General features: G+C 39.2%; 1 protein-coding gene across 1 annotated transcript in view; it reads right to left on the bottom strand.

The window, feature by feature from the left end:
* The window catches only part of LOC119812597 (guanine nucleotide-binding protein G(q) subunit alpha), a 223,203-nt gene that overhangs the window by 55,472 nt on the left and 148,320 nt on the right, over positions 1-19,411 (bottom strand). The window contains exon 3 of the mRNA XM_038327366.1: positions 4,598-4,752. Coding sequence (XP_038183294.1) covers positions 4,598-4,752 — 155 coding nt within the window. The remainder of the gene's footprint in view (positions 1-4,597; positions 4,753-19,411) is intronic.

The following is a 19,411-nucleotide window of genomic DNA, read 5'->3' as shown; positions in this document are numbered from 1 at the left end:
GTGTTCTGTGGCTAGTGTCAGGGAACTTCTGGTTCTGTAGGCAGTGAACTCATTTGACCTGATGTCTCAGTATATTAAAGCAGGTGGTGAACCCCAGAAAAAAAAGAAAAGAAAACCTACAGCCATCTGTTTATTGTGTTCTTTTTCTAAAGATACTCAGAGACTTCAGGCTTTTTACCAATAATGAAAAAGTAAAATAATTTTAAAAATTCTCCAAAATCTTAGAATGCTTTTTTTTTTTTTGGTTTTTCGAGACAGGGTTTCTCTGTGGCTTTGGAGCCTGTCCTGGAACTAGCTCTTGTAGACCAGGCTGGTCTCGAACTCACAGAGATCCGCCTGCCTCTGCCTCCCGAGTGCTGGGATTAAAGGCGTGCGCCACCACCGCCCGGCAAAATCTTAGAATGCTTTTAACGAGATCATTCTACAAAATAGGAGAATGCATCAAATCTGGACCATTTGTAAACCTATGCAAAGTTTTATCCATTTCCTGAAATTTCTCATCTCTTCCTTCCTCCCCCTATTTGTCCTTTGAGGCATAATTGTTTATTAGGATAACGAGTATGTACACATCAGATTTATAGTGTCCTTAGTCAGCTCCTGCAAAAAAGTGATTTGGATGGAATGGAAGATGAAGTATGGGGGGGAGGGTGCTAATAGTGTAGTCTAAGCCAGGCATGTTGGCGTAGCCTTTTAATTCCAGCACTCAGGAAGCAGAGGAGGGCAGATCTCTGAGCTTGAGGCCAGCCTGGTCTATAGAATGAGTTCCTGGCCAACAAAGGCTACAAAGAGAAACCTTGTCTCAAAATGCAAAAAAACCAAAAAAAAAAAAAAAAAAACCCAAACAAATTAACAATAACAAACAAAACTGTAGACTAATATTTATACAAATACTTATGAATTACCCAAAACTTAGATTTAGTCTGTGTTAGCATGAATAACAAACACTTAGTGAGACATGACTACATTTTAATGATAATGACCAAAATCCTCTGGGTTTGTTTTCTAGTAAGCTTGGCCCATTTATTCTCTCTTAACCTTATAGTATGAAACAACTTAGAGACATCACCAACAAACATCAATAATATGTATCACACCAAGTGATTTATAAAACACACTCCAGTCCCACTGCTCACTTTAACTTCTGTGCATAATAAATCCTTGTGAGAAAGAAGCAAGTTAAATTGTACAAAGAAGCTGGGCAGCGGTGGCGCACACCTTTAATACCAGCGTGGGAGACTGAGGCAGGCAGATCTCTGAGTTCAAGGCCAACCTTATTTAGAAGAACTAGTTCCAGGACAGGCTCCAAAGCTACAGATAAACTCTATCTTGAAGACAAAACAAAACAAAATGTACAAAGAAACAATCAGGAAATCCAGGACACTCTTCAGCATGCCAGTAAGATGTAAAACAGGTCTCTCTATGAGGGTAGAAGAGCCTTAAGAGATAAAGCTACCAGATGCAACGTGTATTCCTAAAATTAACCACATCTGAATGGCATTTTAGAAGAACCAGAAGAATCTGAACATGAACTTATTATTGGTTTTAGGTATAATGTATGGTCATTATTAACTATATAGGAAAATATCCATTTTTTAAAAAGATAAACATAATGAAATGTCTAGTGGTATAAAAGAAGTTATAATTTCTGTATTATTTCAGCAAAAAATCATCAAAAATAGGTATATGCACTCATATAAATGCAATTTAGAAAATCAACTTATCCCTAAGTGAGAACACATAAAAAACAATCAGTTAGGGGACTTAAGTCAGCTAGTGCCAAGGACCCCACATCCATATCAGCTCTGTACAACCAGAAGGTCAATTTCTATGTTGGACTCAGTTTATGCTGACAGAATTTTATGGTGGTCGCTTTCTGAGGTGGAGAAACTGCCCAGGACAGCTCTCAGCCTACAACAAACATTATAGAAATATACAAATTCACCATTAAGTAATGGGTACACACCTCAAAATTCACAAATATCACTGAGAAAATGTCATGAGAGATAACAGAGGCTGTCTCAAGCACATCCATGGAAGTCAACAGTTCCAAGCAAAAGGCAAATGTCAGTGGTCAGGGGGCAAACTAAGTTCTTTATGGACAGGCATGGCACTAGTAGACACAAAACTATCAGATATTGGAGTTTTTACTCTGATAGCAAGGCCTCTCTCTAAGCAAAATCGTAATTATAGATGATGGGTAAAGAATGAAAGGGGAAGAAAGGGGAAGAGGTAACATATAAAATAAGCATGACAGAGGTTGGCTTGGGCTCGGTAGTAGAGTGCTTGTTGCACATGCAGAAGGTTCTAGGTTCAATCTCCAGTACTAGAAAAGGGAAGGAGAGAGGAAGAGGGGGAGAGAGGGAGGGTAGTGAGGAGGGAAGGGAGAAGTCATAGAGCATTACTTAGAAACAGGATCTCATTAGCAAATGAGGGGCAGAAGGGAGTGAAGGGAGAAGCAGAGAATCACAATCAGGGTGGAGAGGTAAACAACAGGAGGATGAGACATAATGAACAAGAACAGGGGAGGGTGGATAAACACAGCAGCAACACAGGGAGACTGATGAAATTTGAAATGGCAAAGGAAACAGAAGGACAGAGGAGGCAGGAAGTAAAAGACAGACAGCTGGTCAAAGGTAGAGGAGGCAGAATTTTGGAATAGACAAGAGATGAATACAGGTTTTCTATTCATGTACTCAACTCATGGAAACTTACACAAAGGGAATGAAGAGGGAGGAAAAGAAGAGGGGAGTAGGGCAGGTGGAAAGGTCCAGAACCTGAATGGTGATATGGACGAAGGGCTGGGAGGGAAGAACAGACAGTAACAGCACACGCCAGTTGATTGCACACACTGGAGTGCATGTTAAACAGGACAGATGGAATGCTGCTGTCAGTCGAGAATGACATGAGCCAAACTACCAGATAATGTTAAAGTACTTTATTCAGGCAACATTTCTATGGCTGATTTGGACCATAATTTAGTCTTATGCAAATGCCTGGAAAGGCAGAAATGCAACTTCACTGTAAGAAGAATGCACAGAAAAAAAAATAAGAGAGGAGGAGGAGGAGGAGGAGGAGGAGGAGGAGAAGAAGAAGAATGCACAGTCCTAGGCCTCCCAAGCATGACTGAGGGGCACCAAAAATCAGACACTCGGGCCTCTCATTTTGCTCTGATGCTTACTCTGAGCCACTGGGTCACTCTATAATAGGGGCTGGCTTAAGGCTGTGGAATATTTCCTATCCTTTCTTGTGTCTATCCAGACCAAAATGAGAGGGGAATGACAGATTTACATAATTAATGTAGACAGAAATTTGACTAGATAACTAAAAAATTCAAAAATTACAACCAACATTTTTTTCCAGATCGTAGTTATCTAGATCGCTAGCTATATTAACCCCATGCTGAACTTCATTTCTGTTATGCACATCTGAAGACAGAATTAATAGATCTTTCTTGGATGCAAATTTTTCCCAGGACACGAGATTGACTGGCAGCTCACACAATAATTTTGGAATGTATTCAAAATTAAAACTTATAGTTTTCCTCCAAAGGAAAACCCACCCATCAACAATGGTTCTTTGAAAGCATATAAAGGTCTGAGAATTAGAAATTAGGGAGTCTTATGTTTTGGGAAGCCACGATCAAACCCATTTTTATCTGTAATTTCTAATCTATGCATGTGTTCTGTCTCCCAAAGCTAAGATCAGAATTTTAATTTAAAAAAAATAAAATCTGCAAGATTTCAAGTTGTCTTCACTTTTTTGTTTGTTTTTCCTATTGCTGTAATAAAGACCATGGCCAAATGTAACTTGGGAGGGAAAGGGTTTATTTCATCCTATACATCCAGGTAACAGTCCCTCACTGAAGCAGGAACTCAGGAGCAAGGTCATGAAGGAGCACTGTGTACTAGCTTGCTCTCCAAAGTTTGCTTACCCTGCTTTCTTATAGCAAGCACCATGACGACCATCCCAGAGGTGGCACTGCCTACAGTGGCCCAGGCTCTCCCACATCAGCCATTAAGAAAATGCCTCATAGGCGTGCCTACAGGTCAAACTAATGGAGGCATTTTCTCATTTGAAGTTCCCAGGCTTGTGTCAAGTTGACCAAAAACAACCACCACCACCACCACCTATGGTACATAGATTTGTGGATCACTCAGAGAAAACAGGGTGATAACATCAGATCACTAGGGTCTTCCTTTTGTTTTGTAAGTAAAACACAGTGAAAGAAACTCTTAGAACTGGGGGTATAGCTCAAATGGTAGAATACATCCTACCATGCATGAAGTCCTAAGATACATAATTGTCAGAGTGATACATACCTGTTATCACAGTACTCCAGAGTTGAAGGTAGTACTGGGAGTTCAAAGCCAACCTGAGCTACATGAGACTTGTCTTTACAAACTAGAAATATTCTCCACCATATGACCTCGGTACCTTATGACTAAACCTACACTGACAAGTTTGACACTTAAATATTAGTTTAATTTCTATACACCTAGGTTTGATTACCATATGTGCAGCACAGACTACATTGTCAGAGCACATTCCCATGTGATACAGCAGGCAGTTTCTCAGGGCCTGCAGTGCAGATACTCACTATTTAGTGGAGTCGGATAACTGATATTCTCGTCGTCTATCATAGCACTCCTGGATTCCAGGATCATTCCACAAGCTCTTTATTGCATCTACATATGGGTTCTCAAAAGCAGACACCTTCTCCACGTCAACCTCTCGGACTAATTGTGCATGAGCCTGTTTAAGAGAGGGAAAAAGGCAGCTGTTTGAATACTCTTCACACTGCATTACCAAGTCTTTGATTCACACTTCATATAGTGTACAATTCAAGCGATATCATCATAAACTGGTTTTCAGAGTGGTTTATAATGTGTCTTCATTTCTGTTTGTTTTTCTTAATGAGAACCCAACCCCAAACCATCCTTTCTAGAGAAAATATGAAGTTCAACCTAATTAGGAGGAAAAGGTCCAAAGCTTTTTCAGCATGACAGCAGGGAGGTCCTGCTAAAAGGCCAGTATGTTAACTGATTATCGTAATTCTCCAATTCAGTTACTATCCCGTCTACTCTGACCACTTGTTATAGTCAGACACATGTTGTCCTCGGCCTTGAGGATCTATGTCTATCAATAGAAGCTGAGTCCTCCACTAAGAGTGGTCCCTGCAGTTCACTTTCAGATGGGCCATAACACTACCAAGAGAACAGGTTAACGGTTTAACTGCAGTAATTCTTCTTCCAGTCTGGCATACCCCATGTTCCAGAATATTTGGATCTGCCATCTCTACAGTACCAAGTTTAGGAATCCATTCTACCTTTTAGCAATCAAGTAGAGTCTTGCTATTTTCATTACAGTATACTTAGCAAGAAAAAGACAAAGATGATTAAAATTTTCAACAATATTAAAATCACAATGTTTTATATTTTATTAATAAACTTTCATTTACCCTCAAAATAGCTAGAAAACATGATTGTTTAAGAACACTAATCAAATTAGGCTTGACCAAATGTGACATATATGCAAATTAGACATATATAACAAATATACAAACACACTAATATAATATTTATTTGTAAAATGGAGGCAGATGGTTGATAATTATTGAAATAATTCTGATTTTGTATAAAAATTCTAAACAAAGCCGGGCGGCGGTGGTGCACGCCTTTAATCCCAGCACTCGGGAGGCAGAGGCAGGCGGATCTCTGAGTTCGAGGCCAGCCTGGTCTACAAGAGCTAGTTCCAGGACAGTCTCCAGAAACTACAGGGAAACCCTGTCTCGAAAAACCAAAAAAAAAAAAAAATAAATAAAAAAAAATAAAAAAAAAAAATTAAATTCTAAACAAGATGAGTTAATGGCTATCATTAATATATCATGGCCAGTTATTCTTTCCATCTAGTATTAAGAATAAACAATGTTTATATATGCAATCCATGTTGTGCCTGGTCTAGATCTCAGTCTTCAAGTAGGAAGGGCCTCTTTTCAATAATAATAACTAATTTTGACTTAAGGTTTTAGGAAGTTCAACATACATGAGACCTAAATCCCCTTTGTTAATAGCTCTGCTCTGACAAAGACAACTGGATCTAGTCACTGAGAAGTTTGCTCCAGTCTGTCTTTCAACCACAGAGACAGATCCCTGAGTTTCACTGTCTGTATCAGTCCTAGTTTGGGCAATCTGCCTTGTTAACCACCAGCACCCTTGGCAGTTTGGATTCCAGCGCTTGAATCCTTTGCCAGGTGGAGGCTATCTCATTATAGTTCTTTCTGAGGCTCATCTTTCTATCTAAAAGGTCTTTCTTACTCATTTCTAAACCTTTTAAAAAGAAATTCTGCTCAGGGGCTGTTCCATATGTCATCACTTACAAATGACCATTATGATATGCCTCTCCAAAAAAATATGATCTTTGTGTACTTTGAACCATGGACCTCCAACATTTTGTTCTATGCTGGTTATTATGCCTTAACTTATCTCATTTCTAGATTACAGTGATGGAGCTGTGACCATAAAGTTTTTATTTCTCTGGGGCTCAGCACAGAAGGAAAATACAATAAATATTTAACTGCATTTAAAAGTACATATAAATATAATGTTATAGATGGAACAGCGGAGGGCCGCTTCCCGCCACCCGGCTAGCTTTATCCAAAATAATTACATGGAAACTGTATTCTTTTAAACACTGTCTGGCCCGTTATCTGTAGCCTCTTATTGGCTAATTCTCACATCTTGCTTTAATTCATATTTAGTAATCTGTGTAGCACCACGAGGTGGTAGCTTACCAGGAAGATCTTAACCTGCATCCATCTCGGAGAGGAGAGCTATGGCGACTGCCTGAAGAGTCTGCCTGACTCTGCTTTCTTTGTCCCACAATTCTGTTCTGTCTACTCCGCCTACCTAATTTTCTGTCCTATTAAAGGGCCAAGGCAGTTTCTTTATTAACCAATAAAAGTAACAAATAGACAGATGACCCTCCTCCATCATAATGTGAGTGCCTACAAGCCATAGTTTCAAGGCTCTTCCATTCTTACCCACTTTCTCAGAATTATAGTATAATGTTAGCATAGGAGTCTTAGTATCTTTTCCCTATAACATAAAAATTCAACGACAGGCTCAGCATTGTAGTATCACAGTTTACTAGGGTGCTGATAAAATAGAATAGAAGCTTAATAAATACTTGCCCACTGGATGAAAACAAAAGAGTGGAAATTAACAGTGCTGCAAATCAAAACAGCTAACTTCTAATTCTGACTTTAGTCACATGACCACTTCTTACCTGCAGCAGAAACTACTTCTGCCTTTTTAAAACTATTTTTTTTTTTGTCCATAAGATGAGACAATTGGACCAAGTCAACAGAGATCTCCTCTATACAAGAACAGGATGACTGTAAATATACCATAATGCAGAAACATTAAGGGATTATGATACCGTCCCTCATTTTAAAGAAAATGTTATGTTTATTTTATATTATGTATATAGGTGTTTTGACCGCATGTATGTCAGCTGTATCACATGCATGCCTGTTGCTCACAGAGGCTAGAAGAGGGTGTTAATGCCCTGCACTGGAGTTACAGGCAGCTACGGGGGAGTCATTCCAGGGTCCTCTGTAAGAGCAGCAAGTGCTTTCAATTGCAGAGCAATCTCTCCAGTCTCAACACTGTTCCTCTTTGGGCACAGCTTTCTGCTCAAAGGAAGCAGAATACCATAACAGCTTATGCTACAAACCCACCTCCACTTGTTGCCAGATGAGGATGACCTTGTTCAGGCTGCTAAACATCTTCTCACCCTGTTTGCAGATCTCTGAGGCTCCACTGTACCAGTCTGGAATACTGATAGCACCTGTTACTCTAAAGGTTAACTTACAGAATCCTTCAGGGCCGGGCAGTGGGTGTGAGTGGTGGTGGTGGTCAAGAGGCTTACACCTAAAGCTACTAGTGAGTTCAAAGGCCAGCAGAAAGGAAATGCAAGACCAAAGCTATGGACCAGGGCCCATGCATGTATATGAGCTCCTGTGATGGCAGACAAGGCATTCAAATCTCATTTGACTAAAATGCAAACCATTCTGCAAGTTCACTTATACAGGATCTTTGAAGGCTCAACATTTGCAAATACCCTGAAGAAAACCTAACATACCTCATTATCAGTCTTTGCCTTCTGATTCCACAGCTGTATAGCTGACCCTCTTGGGCGTGCTGCATACACAATTGCCACGGCATCTTTCTATGAGTATTACTAGGACACTGACAGAGAAGGCAAAGTCACATTGAGCTACTGCTGGCTAGGGTCATGCCATGAATGACTCATTCACATAGAAGAACCTCTCTATGCATCTGATTCAACTATTGGCTCAGTTGAATACTACTGAAGTCCCCAGTGAAGATTATAGACTCCCTGTGTCAAATCCTTCTGCAGCAACCGTGTCCTTCTTAACCTTAGTATTAGGTGGAGACTCTGGAGTCTCTCTGAAAACAGTTCAGGGATCAATAGCAGAAAAAGAAAGAACACTAGTAACAACCTCAGATCAAACTGAGTTTCCATCATAACTCTTTCAAATACAGCCTTGTGTCCTGGGGTAGGTCACTCAGCTTTCCTCAAGTCTAGTATTGTCAGCTATAATGGAACAATTTGCTATTAGGCTATCAGAAAAAGAGGTGGTAGTAAAATGCCTGCTACAAGTATTAGAATATCGAGCTCTTAGGGGATTCAAAAACTATCATTAACAGTCACTTTTTTCAATAAATATTTGTCTCTCACATGTCAGTCAATGCACTAAGAACTGCTTGAGTGGAGAATTTATGTTATATGTTATATAAAATATTCTGACAAGAAAATATCAGATGAAGTTAATTAAAGTCACATACTACTCTACCTATATTAAGACTTTACCAATTAACACATTGACACATGGTTAAATGTCCTTCTCTAACATTGGATTTTCATTTTTTACATTCATTTTGGCACTTGCTAGAGCGATCAATGACTATCAGGCATGCTGCCTTTCAGGAACCTTCTTTTTGACTTTGCTGTTCTGTAGCCTGGACTTGTTTATCTAACATACAGTAGACTGCTTCTTAACTGGAAGAAAGACTCTACTTGTACAATTTAAAATATTCGTTTACTTTTCCTACCCTACCAGTATAATTTTCCATGTACTTCTGTTTACTTCGTTGCTTATCCTTCGCCTGTTTTATGTTTGGCTGTATCATTATCATATCAGTATTGAAGACACAAAAGGCCAGATGCTTGCTACAGCACTGAATAACGAACACACGGGCAGTTTCCAAGAGCATGCTGTCTGACGCAATTACAAGATTGCAGGAGAAAATGTAGATCTCAGGCCTTAGGATGGAAGCTGACGATCCTAAACTCTTATTATCTTTCTGGTCATGATGGAATGTCTCACTATGGTACATGCATCATGAACACTACATTCAAAGTTTATACAAAGCCACAGCAATAAAGAAAACAGAAAGAGAAACTCTTAAAGATATGTACATTCACTAAGGCTTAAAATAATTAGGCGATGGCTATATAGTTGCTTTCAAAGAATATTTGTGGAACACCAATTACTTGAATCTCAACAACTATCTGACAAATATGTTCTGAAATGAAGACAGTGCTATTTACGGTCATGGGAAACTGAGCACAGATATCTGTGATACGAAACTTCAAAACTCTACTGAAGCCAAGCTTTTGCAAGCTCGGGGCTCAAGACTTGGAGATACTGCATGCTTCCCAACTTTGTTTGACCACAGAAATTTTTTTCTCTTCAGTTTGTTGATAGAACCAGGGTACTAGTTAGTGGATCACACTTGGAAAACAAACAAGGACTAGTGAGAAACCCCCAACGACAAAGTGGGAACACTTTACACAAATGAACAACTCTCTGCTCTGGCACAGAGGTCACTGCCGCTCCAGGAGCAACGCCTTTGTCATTTCCAAGATCACATATGATGTGATTATTTCCTGATATTAGGTTCGGGGGAGGGGAGGCAGGGGAGGACAAGAAAACAAAATCACTTTATCCATTGTAATAGCTGTGCTCCTAAAATCTAATTAGCCAGCCAAGTTCATTGTTATTGCCTTGAAGTATTATTTTGCTTGACAACAGAAAGAAAAAAAAAACAGATAAAGAATATTCCCTTTGTTTAAAGCCTCTCCCCATTAAAAAATAAACAAAACAAACAAAGAAATAAAAACAGAAACAAACAGTAAAACCCTATTGAACTACCACCTCACCCCCAGCATCTCAGGTCCTGTAGAGGGGCTAGAATATTTCTACAATGTGCCATGTGAAATACGGCCACTGCAGTTTCAGTTAAGAAACTGGGAGAATTGAAAGTGAAAGGCTCACTCCCTCAGAACTGGGCAAAGAAAGAGTCATTTTAGAACACAATGATCCTAGGACCCACTGGCTGGAAGAACAAGAAACTGTTTCATTAGTAAACACAGGAAGAGAAACAAAGCGAGGTCACATCCCTGCCCTACACAGAAGAGCAATGCATCTGAGGAGCAAGAAGAAAAAAAGGAAGGAAGGAAGGAAGGAAGGAAGGAAGGAAGGAAGGAAGGAAGGAAGGAAGGAAGGAAGGGAGAAAATTCCCATTTTACCTGAGTATTTTTTTGAAAAGTGAATGAGTTATATAACTTGTCACTCTAAGAATCCAAATTCCAAAAGGATTAGTTAAGAGTCAACTATTGAAAGTTACTATGTACTTCTACAGAAAATATGATGATAGTTTATACTGTGGGACTTGAATGGTATACTATCTGAAGAATTTATTTATTGATGGATCAGAAAATAAGTTTTATTACACTGGTATGATTTTTAAAATGTATAATTGAAATATTTCAAATCAAGACATTTCTTAAGAACTACAAGCTTTTAACAAATCTGTAATAGTTAATCCTCATAGTTCGATTGGATTAATAAGTGTCACTTCTTAAAATATCAAATGAGAGGGGAGAGGATGGATGAGCAGCAAGACTGTGTTAAGATGTACGAAGGAGCCAGGCATGCCTTTAGTACCCTCACTCGGGAGGCAGATGTAAACCAATCTCTTGAGTTTGAGGCCAGCCTGGTCTACAAAGCTAGTTCCACAACAGCCAGGGTTACACAGAGAAACTCTCTCTCTAAAAAAAGAAAATCTACTAAGGAAAGAGGAAAGAACATTTAACCTTGTTGAGCAATACAGCTTCCTAAACTGCTCAAAACATCAAACGATTATTATCACTTGGACAGGAAATGCCTCCCAGGAAAGCTGTCTGTTCCAGAGACTAGATAAAAAAAAAAAAAAAAAAGTATAAAGTCTGCCTTAACATGCAGAATAGCCCAGTGGTCTCTTTCTGGCCACTGTCTCCTCACAGCTGTGAAGGAGCATCTCTGTAGTGGCGCCTCTGGTCATCTGCTCACTGCACGCTTTCCCCTTCAAGAGCACCACATCATTCCAAAGGAAATTCTGTCCTACACACCAGGCTCTATACCTCATAAAAATTCATTTGGAGAACACATGGACTGGGGAGCCGACAGGAGGCCAAAGATGAATCCTGGCATTTCTTTAACTACTTGATCACATCGTTCCTAGGTTTTGCTGGACTTGTTGGTGAGAAAATGTGCAAAAATTTGGAGCTAAGTACACTAGAGAAGCCCTAGAACATTCCAAACAGAGCTTGGTGGACCATTCTGATAGCAGGGTGGAAGATCTGAATGCTGATATAGATGCAGACATTAAAATCCTAGTTAGAAGGTTTCAGGGGTAACAAGGTCTATGAGGTAACTGGTTACTGCATTTAGGCAGATTTACAGTGAGAAAGAGCAAAAAAGGGGAGGGGAATGTGCAGTTTGGTTGAACCTGGTTAGCTAACGTTGTGGTTAAGGTTTCAGAAAGTGACTGCATTTGTTAAGCTTAGATTTGGCACCAGGACAATACGAAGGTTCTCTGGGGACAAGATAACCCTTGATCCAGAGTCTCACAATGCAAATTCACTCAGAAAGGAAAATGCCTAAGAAGATAGAGCCTGCTGGAAAACAGTGCCTAGGAAAAGTGTTTTCCCAGTCGCACACAGAATACTGCGGAGCTGTGTGGTCCAAGGGCCCCAGACTATAGCCAGCATTGGAATTTGACAGTTATCTAATTGGCTCTTGTTTTGCAGGCATGCAAGTTGCAGGAGTAAGAGAGTTATGGACGTTTGTGCCAAGGTTCCAGAAAACTGCTGAAGGCAGTGTGAAGCACAACTGAACTCCTAGTAAGGAGACTCCCAAGGGCCCCCACATGAAGTTATAGATACAAAGGCTCAGTGGAGACCCTAGGCTATTAGATATCACAGGACTGTGTAATGTCTGCCATGAAAACCCACAAGCTAACCATGGTCAATGATCTGTGTGGGTACTATATTCAGCAGAGTATCAGCATCAGCAGAAACACTTGAGCAACATCAGAGGCCGCACAGTCTTGGAGAATTATGTTCTATGGCATGCTTTTTAAAAATTGTTTAATACAGGGTTTAAATATATAGCTTCGGCTACTCTAAAGTTCACTACATAAACTAGGCTGGCCTCCAACACATAGAACTGTCTGCCTCTGCTTCCTAAGTACTGGGATGAAAGGCTGCCATCAACACACCCAGCTCTATGATATGGATTTTAATGCTCTCTTAGTGAACTACACTTAGACCTTGGTAGGAGGCCAATAATTAGATCCATGCTGAGCAGGAAAAAGCAATTTAAGAAGAAAAATCTATGTCTCTAATCTTCAACTGAGAAAAGTATTAAATTTAGTCCTGCTTAGTACATGGAACATCAATGGCACCCTTAGGTGCTAGCCAGGATCTGGGGGAAACCAGTAGAGGCTCCCCAGTTAGGTGATGTGCAGATTCTACTATCTAACACCATGACTCTTGATATCAGCTAACCATGGCAAGGAAAATTATCACAAAAATATTGTGAGCCAACAAGCTTCTTAGTTTTGTGATGCAAACCACTTTGAGAATGAAATAACAAAGTTGGTATCTTCCAAATGAAGGCATGTGTTCCAAATACACTGGCCTCTCTGTATCTATGTGCTGAGACACAGCGATGAGAAGCAGCCCATGTGGCTGAGTTTTGTAAAGGCAGATGTGTAATCCTTTCAAGGCCCAATGAAATCGGAAGAGCAGTTTGAAAAGTACTTGAATATTTCCACTGTGATGGGATTTTGCTGTTAAAACTGTAAGAAGGTATAGTAGGGGAAAAAATCAGGTCAAGTCTAAAAAATGTGGACAGTAAATCCCTTGGCAAAGTTTTAGCTCATGTGTGCAACATTAACAATGTAACACCTTCCAATGAATTGAAGGAATGGCTGATCCTCATAATCAGCAAAGACAGAACTTTATTACAAGTTTCAATTAAAACCCATGCAGGGGCTGGAGAGAAGGCTCAGAGGTTACAAACATTGTCCACTCTTCAGAGGACTCAGGGAGCTAACAAGCACCTGTTATTTCAGTTCCAGGGGATCTGGTGCCTTCTACTTGCCTTCTCGGTCATCAGACATGTCTGTCTGCACATGTATGACTACACATGCAGTCAAGACACACATACATGTAAACTAATAATCTTAAAACATATTATACAATGTTTGTAAAAACCTGTGCACAACTAGTAACGGAATGAAAATGAGTAATAGTATCTAGTAGCTGACTTATGACATGGTTCTGTCCTTCCTACTCCTCTCAGCTAAATAATTCCAGTGATGTCCTTTTATTTATGCTAAGCTATTATCTTAAGCTGAATTTCAAATCAGGCTACACAATTACTGTCATAAAGATTAATAAAAGTGTTTAAAATCCAGAGTTTACCTTGTTAACAGACTAGGGGAATAGTTCAGTCAGTACAGAGTTTACCTTGTTAACAGAAGATTTGAGTCCATCCCCAGAAGCCATTTTTAAAAAAAGTTGGGAGTGGTGGTGTCAACTCCAGGCCTGGGAAGGTGGAGTCAGGCACTGGCTAGCTTGGCCTACTTTGGGAGTTCTAGGTCAATGACATAATCTTTAGTCAATCTTACCCTCCCTCCAAATACATGTACATGCAAACACACAAAACTTTAAGATGGGGCAGGAGTGGAAGTGAGGGTTGGCTTGCCAGTAATTCCAGGAATTACGTGGTAGACATGGGGCAAGATGGATAGCTAGACTAGATAAATCTTTGCCCTTGGGTTCAGCAAGAGTCACTGTCTCAGGAAATAAAGTAGAGAGCAACTCAACACATCAACCTCTGGCCTCCATAGGCACAGGCAAAAAATTGAGTATGTGCATATACAAGCATGCCACACACAGACACTTAGTGTTTATTAATTAAGATATTTCATATCACAAGGACTGAAAATTTTATCAAACATACTTTTGATAAAAGACAAAAACACTTATGAATGTGCATATGATTTGAAAAAGTCTGGACTATTCCTAGTTCACGGTCTACCCAGGAAGCCTGGAGACTTGACAGCATCCCACTCTAAAATCAAGAACCAATTGAAAGAAAAAGAAATTGCTTTGCTTATGGTAGGTAAAAGATGAGGTAGCAGTCTATAACAAGCAGGTAAGGAAAAATTGGTAATTCTAAGGTAGATTTGTATGGAAATGAAAACATAAAGTTTTAATTGCTTTAACAGTCAAGTAGACATTTCAACAATTCAAGGAACAAAGGAAGATATTTTACCTCAAACTTTTTATTCTCCTCTCTATATCATACCAACCATAGTCTTTAAAGAGAAGCCACTCAATAGACACTGTTAACATAAGTCCACATTCTGGTGCAATCTCTGTATTCTATCAGTAGGATCCATTTGCATTAATGAAACATAGAACCATCACACTTGTGTCTTTGATAATGTTTCCCAATATGATATCTATGCTGGCCAGTCATCAAGAAGTGGAAAACATTAATTGGTGTCACTGTATTATAAAAAGCCTCAGTTAAAAATAGCGCAGTGGAAAACTACTAGACAATGTTCTAGGCACCAGAAGACACCCACTCACAATATGTGAGAATTATTGGTTCTCAGTCCATGATTACTGTAATTTTGTTGTTGGAACCTTGCTAACACCTTGATTTTTCACAGGACTGTGAAAATGCTTGTGTGACAGTAGAAATTTGTACAGAAAGCGGCATTTGGAGCAGGGATAGTTCTGCTCTTGGGTTCCAGCTCTTAAAGGCAAACAATTAAGGAGCAGATGAGCTGCCGGCGCAGCATATTCACAACATCTTTACCTAAAACTCTGTTCTGGCTTCCAAAGACTGTCAGGGCCTCATGTGACCTAAACTAGTTGTATGTAATTGCCCGCACCAGCTCATCACTCAGAATGCATTATCCAGCAAAGGAATTCTCCACTGGCTCCAAATCACGTGCTCTCCAACCTGCAGTGCCTCTGCTCAGGGTAACTGAGGATAAGTACATGTAGGTCACAGCCAGCCTCTGGAGATACTTATACTCATCCCATACTCCAGGTAACGTTTAGAGTATTTTACCATCCTACACTCAGCTGGATGATCTCCTCTAATGCTTTGCCATTTTTTAAATATGGGGCACGAACTATGAATTAAAATTAAAAAATTTAAAGGCCAAATGCCCATGGCTCCTAATGTTCTCTAGGCCATACTCCTCTTATATATTTGCTGTTTGGCTCATTTTACTGGTGTTTTTTGCTTCCTGCTTGTTGATTCTAATAAATAGTGGCTAAAAAATGTAAACTGAGGCTTAGCCTCACAGACTAATACATTATTTTTCTTTAAATCAGATGTGCAGGCACGAAGCTCTTGCTTCAATTACTTACAACTGATGTGCTTTCAAAGTCACAGCACAGACCATGCAGGGCTGTGGATATTACCCCAGGGTGCTGCTCTAACGGGTAGGAACAGAGAAGTTGGCATGGTACAGCTCAAAGAACTAGTAGGAGATGCTTGAAGTCAGAGTATGTGTTAACATGGAAAAAAAAAACCACAATGGGTGAGAAATGGCTGGTAAAGTTCACATTAAAACGTGTGTTCATATAAAGATACCTTCAAAATCTGCATTCAGAAAAGCACTGAGAGAAACTATAACAACACGCTCTTAAAGGACAATACTTGGGTTGTCACTGGTTCTCCTCTATGTCAGTACTGACTTCATGGAGAATCTTCATAGTTTTCTTCGGCTATTTCTACTATCATCTATTGAATGTTATGTGTGAAAACACTTGATTCCATTCCGTATGTTCCTAAGCATAGAAAACAGTACTGTGACACACAATGTGTGGTAGATTAGGAGACAATGAGATACAAATAGTTAAAATATAATGAGGAGTGGGGGCATGCAGGTACATTTCTGCAACATTAGAACTCAGCAGGCTGAGGCAGAAAGGTTCATTTCCCAGCTAAAAGAAATAATGAAATAAGGCCAGTATCTACTATATAAAAACAAACAAACCCTGTCTGAAACAACAGAACAACATTACAAATAAAACAAAAGGAAGGAGCCTGAAAAACATATCAAAGAAGGTATCCCTAAAGCATAAATGAAAGACTCTTCTTGGGAGCTGTCTACATGTCCATTAAACCTTTAAATCCCAGATACCCCCGAGAAGGAAATTGGGTGAGATTACCTCGCAGTTTTGGTTTACGCCCTGCACTAGGAGAGTAGGAGCAGAGAGTCTGGATCATGGCCAGGCACAATACACACAAGACAGCTGTGTGCACTGCCAGGTTGGCCTTCTCTTCTCAAATACACTTGGTGACCAATCTAGGCAGAGGCCTGCACAAAAGACACCATCGGAACCAGCTCAGAGAAATGCCTGCTCTGAGCAGAATCCTGTACCACAAGATGGTTAATGATTTATTGTATGATGCTTGCTGTTCTTGCTTTACTTTTAAAAAATACTATTTCCTAGCTAGACTTCTGCTAAGGGATAGTAAGCAGCACCCTCTCCAAGGGACACTTCAATTCCCAATAGGACCCTCCTAGTTGGTTCTCAATTCCTACACTTCTTTCTAGTTCAGAAGCACAACATTAAGGGGAGATACCTTTAATTGTTGTCCCAACAATTAAAAACAAAGCTGCAAGGTGCTCAAACTTCAAATTTAGAAAAGATCTGGTAAATCTGGTACCTATTAAACATAAGTACTCATTTAGACCAAGTTTATATGAACTACTACTTTATCTGTTTGAACTAGTTAGAAATCTACAGAATGAATCTGAAATTATAGAAATTATGTTCCTTGAATACATGGTTAATATACATTCTGATTATATAAAAATACCAACATCACATTGAGGGACAGAAAAAGAACAGAAAACTTACAAAAAATTTTCTGATGTTCTACTTTTCATGTCAGTAAATGAATAGATGAGCTACAAATTAAACTGCATAAGCTTGAAGAACTATGGCAAAGCAATGTTTTCTATGATAATTTACTTTTAGTTGTAAGAGAACATTTTAAGAACTAAGCTCTTTTGTGAAAAAGTGGACATCGAGAACACAAAGCCTTTTCTTTAGTACTTCCTTACCTATTTCCACTTCTGAAGGGGCACAGTGTGGTATTTACATTAAGCAGAGACAAGCATCATTTCCCCTTCTCTGTTTATCTGGAGTGATGTACACTAAGTGATGGTGACAGTTGTTTTCAGGGTCAGGAGTCTGAGGACCATCCAAAAATTGTTTATAATGACTTATTTTTTTAAGTTATCATTTACCCCAAAAATAAGTAAAATCATTATCCTGAAAATATTTTAATTTCTATGTAATGAGTGGCACGAAAAGATACTAAAAGTAAAACATTGGGGGGCTGGAGAGATGGTTCAGAGGTTAAGAGCACTGACTGCTCTTCCTGAGGTCCCGAGTTCAATTCCCAGCAACCACATGGTGGCTCACAACCATCTATAATGGCTCACTGTAGTGACCCCTTCTGGCGAGTAGGCATATATGCAGACAGAACACTATATACATGATAAATAAAAATTTTAAAATGTTTGAAAAAAAGTAAAACATTGGAATCAAACAAGTTCTAAAATAATGCCACTTTTTATTTTAAAATCCATATGCATAAATCAGCAAAATAATGTGATTACAAATAGCCAAAGTCATCTTAATCAAAAAGGAAAAGAACAAAACAAGAGGCACTTCATCACCTGTATTATATAAATGCTATGTTTAGTGAAATATTAGTAATGTTTAATTTTTAACATGACTTTTGCTTGGGGGCAAGATCTCACTGACCTAGAACTCAACAATCTTCCTGCCTCAGCCTTTGGGATCGTGGGCTAACATCTGTGAACCACCATACCCAAGTATTTTAAATTGATCTTCACTAGTATTTTCTGATTCATCTACAAAGAGCTGCATTACTTGCGTAATTTAAAATCAATCAATAAAAGTGCATGTTAAAACAGACCACTAACATTTTACTGGGATAAAACTGAGCTTTAATGGGAATTCTCAGTGAAAAATAGTATTGAGAGAGCATCCTGGAAGTTAGTACAAAGGTTCCTCTAAGAACTGAAAAGAGAACCCAGCTACAACTTCTTGGGTATATACCTGAAGGACTGTAAATCCACACAACAGAGACACTCACATGTCCCTGTCTGCTGCAGCTCTAGCCACAGCAGTCAAGAATGGAACCAGCTTAGACGTCTGTCAACAGAATATGTGGCACATGTGCACAAGGAAATTTTATGCATCTATCAAGAAAAATGAAATTATGGTATTTTCAGGAAAAGGATGGAACTGGAAATCACCACGTTAAGCAAAACAAGCCAGATGTAGAAAGACAAAGTCCCATTTTCTCTCACATGCAGAATATAGCTTTATAATCATGTATCACTATATCATATAACAATATAGGTATAAAATATATTAACGTGTATTTCTAGTCATGAAACTAGAAAAGGGATTATAAGAGGAGAGGAAATAACCTTAAGATAAAAGGAAGCAGAAGGGTACTGGAATGTCTGTGACAAAACAGCAAAAGCAGGGAATTGCTGGGGGGAGAAGAGGAACCAGGCAGAGGGGAACAGGCACAGTTGGGTGGGGGGGAGGGTAGTGGAGATTTAACATATGTATGAAAATGCAAAGTAAAAACCATTACTTTATATGATAAGTCTTGGTGTAGCACTTTACTATTTAAAAATATCTACTGCTGGGTATGACAGTGAGTGAATATAATCCCAATACTTGGGAGACAGATGCAGCAACATTGTAGTTTGGGGCCAGCCTTAGCTACAGAGTGAGATGAGGGTCAGCCTAGACTAATTACACTCTAACTCAAAACAAACAAACAAAAAACTCAAAACCTTCCCTGCTCTAGAATGGTTGAAAACTTAACTGTTTTACTAACTTTCTGGTAAGATAGTTAAAAAGACACAAGTTCTATCAGCACCTGACACCCATATGCCTCCCAAAG

The sequence above is a fragment of the Arvicola amphibius genome, chromosome 1 (assembly GCF_903992535.2).
Source record: "Arvicola amphibius chromosome 1, mArvAmp1.2, whole genome shotgun sequence".
In the NCBI taxonomy this organism is placed as follows: Eukaryota; Metazoa; Chordata; class Mammalia; order Rodentia; family Cricetidae; genus Arvicola; species Arvicola amphibius.
The sequence above is the reverse complement of the archived record's forward strand: the minus strand, read 5'-3'. Positions and strand labels throughout refer to the sequence as shown.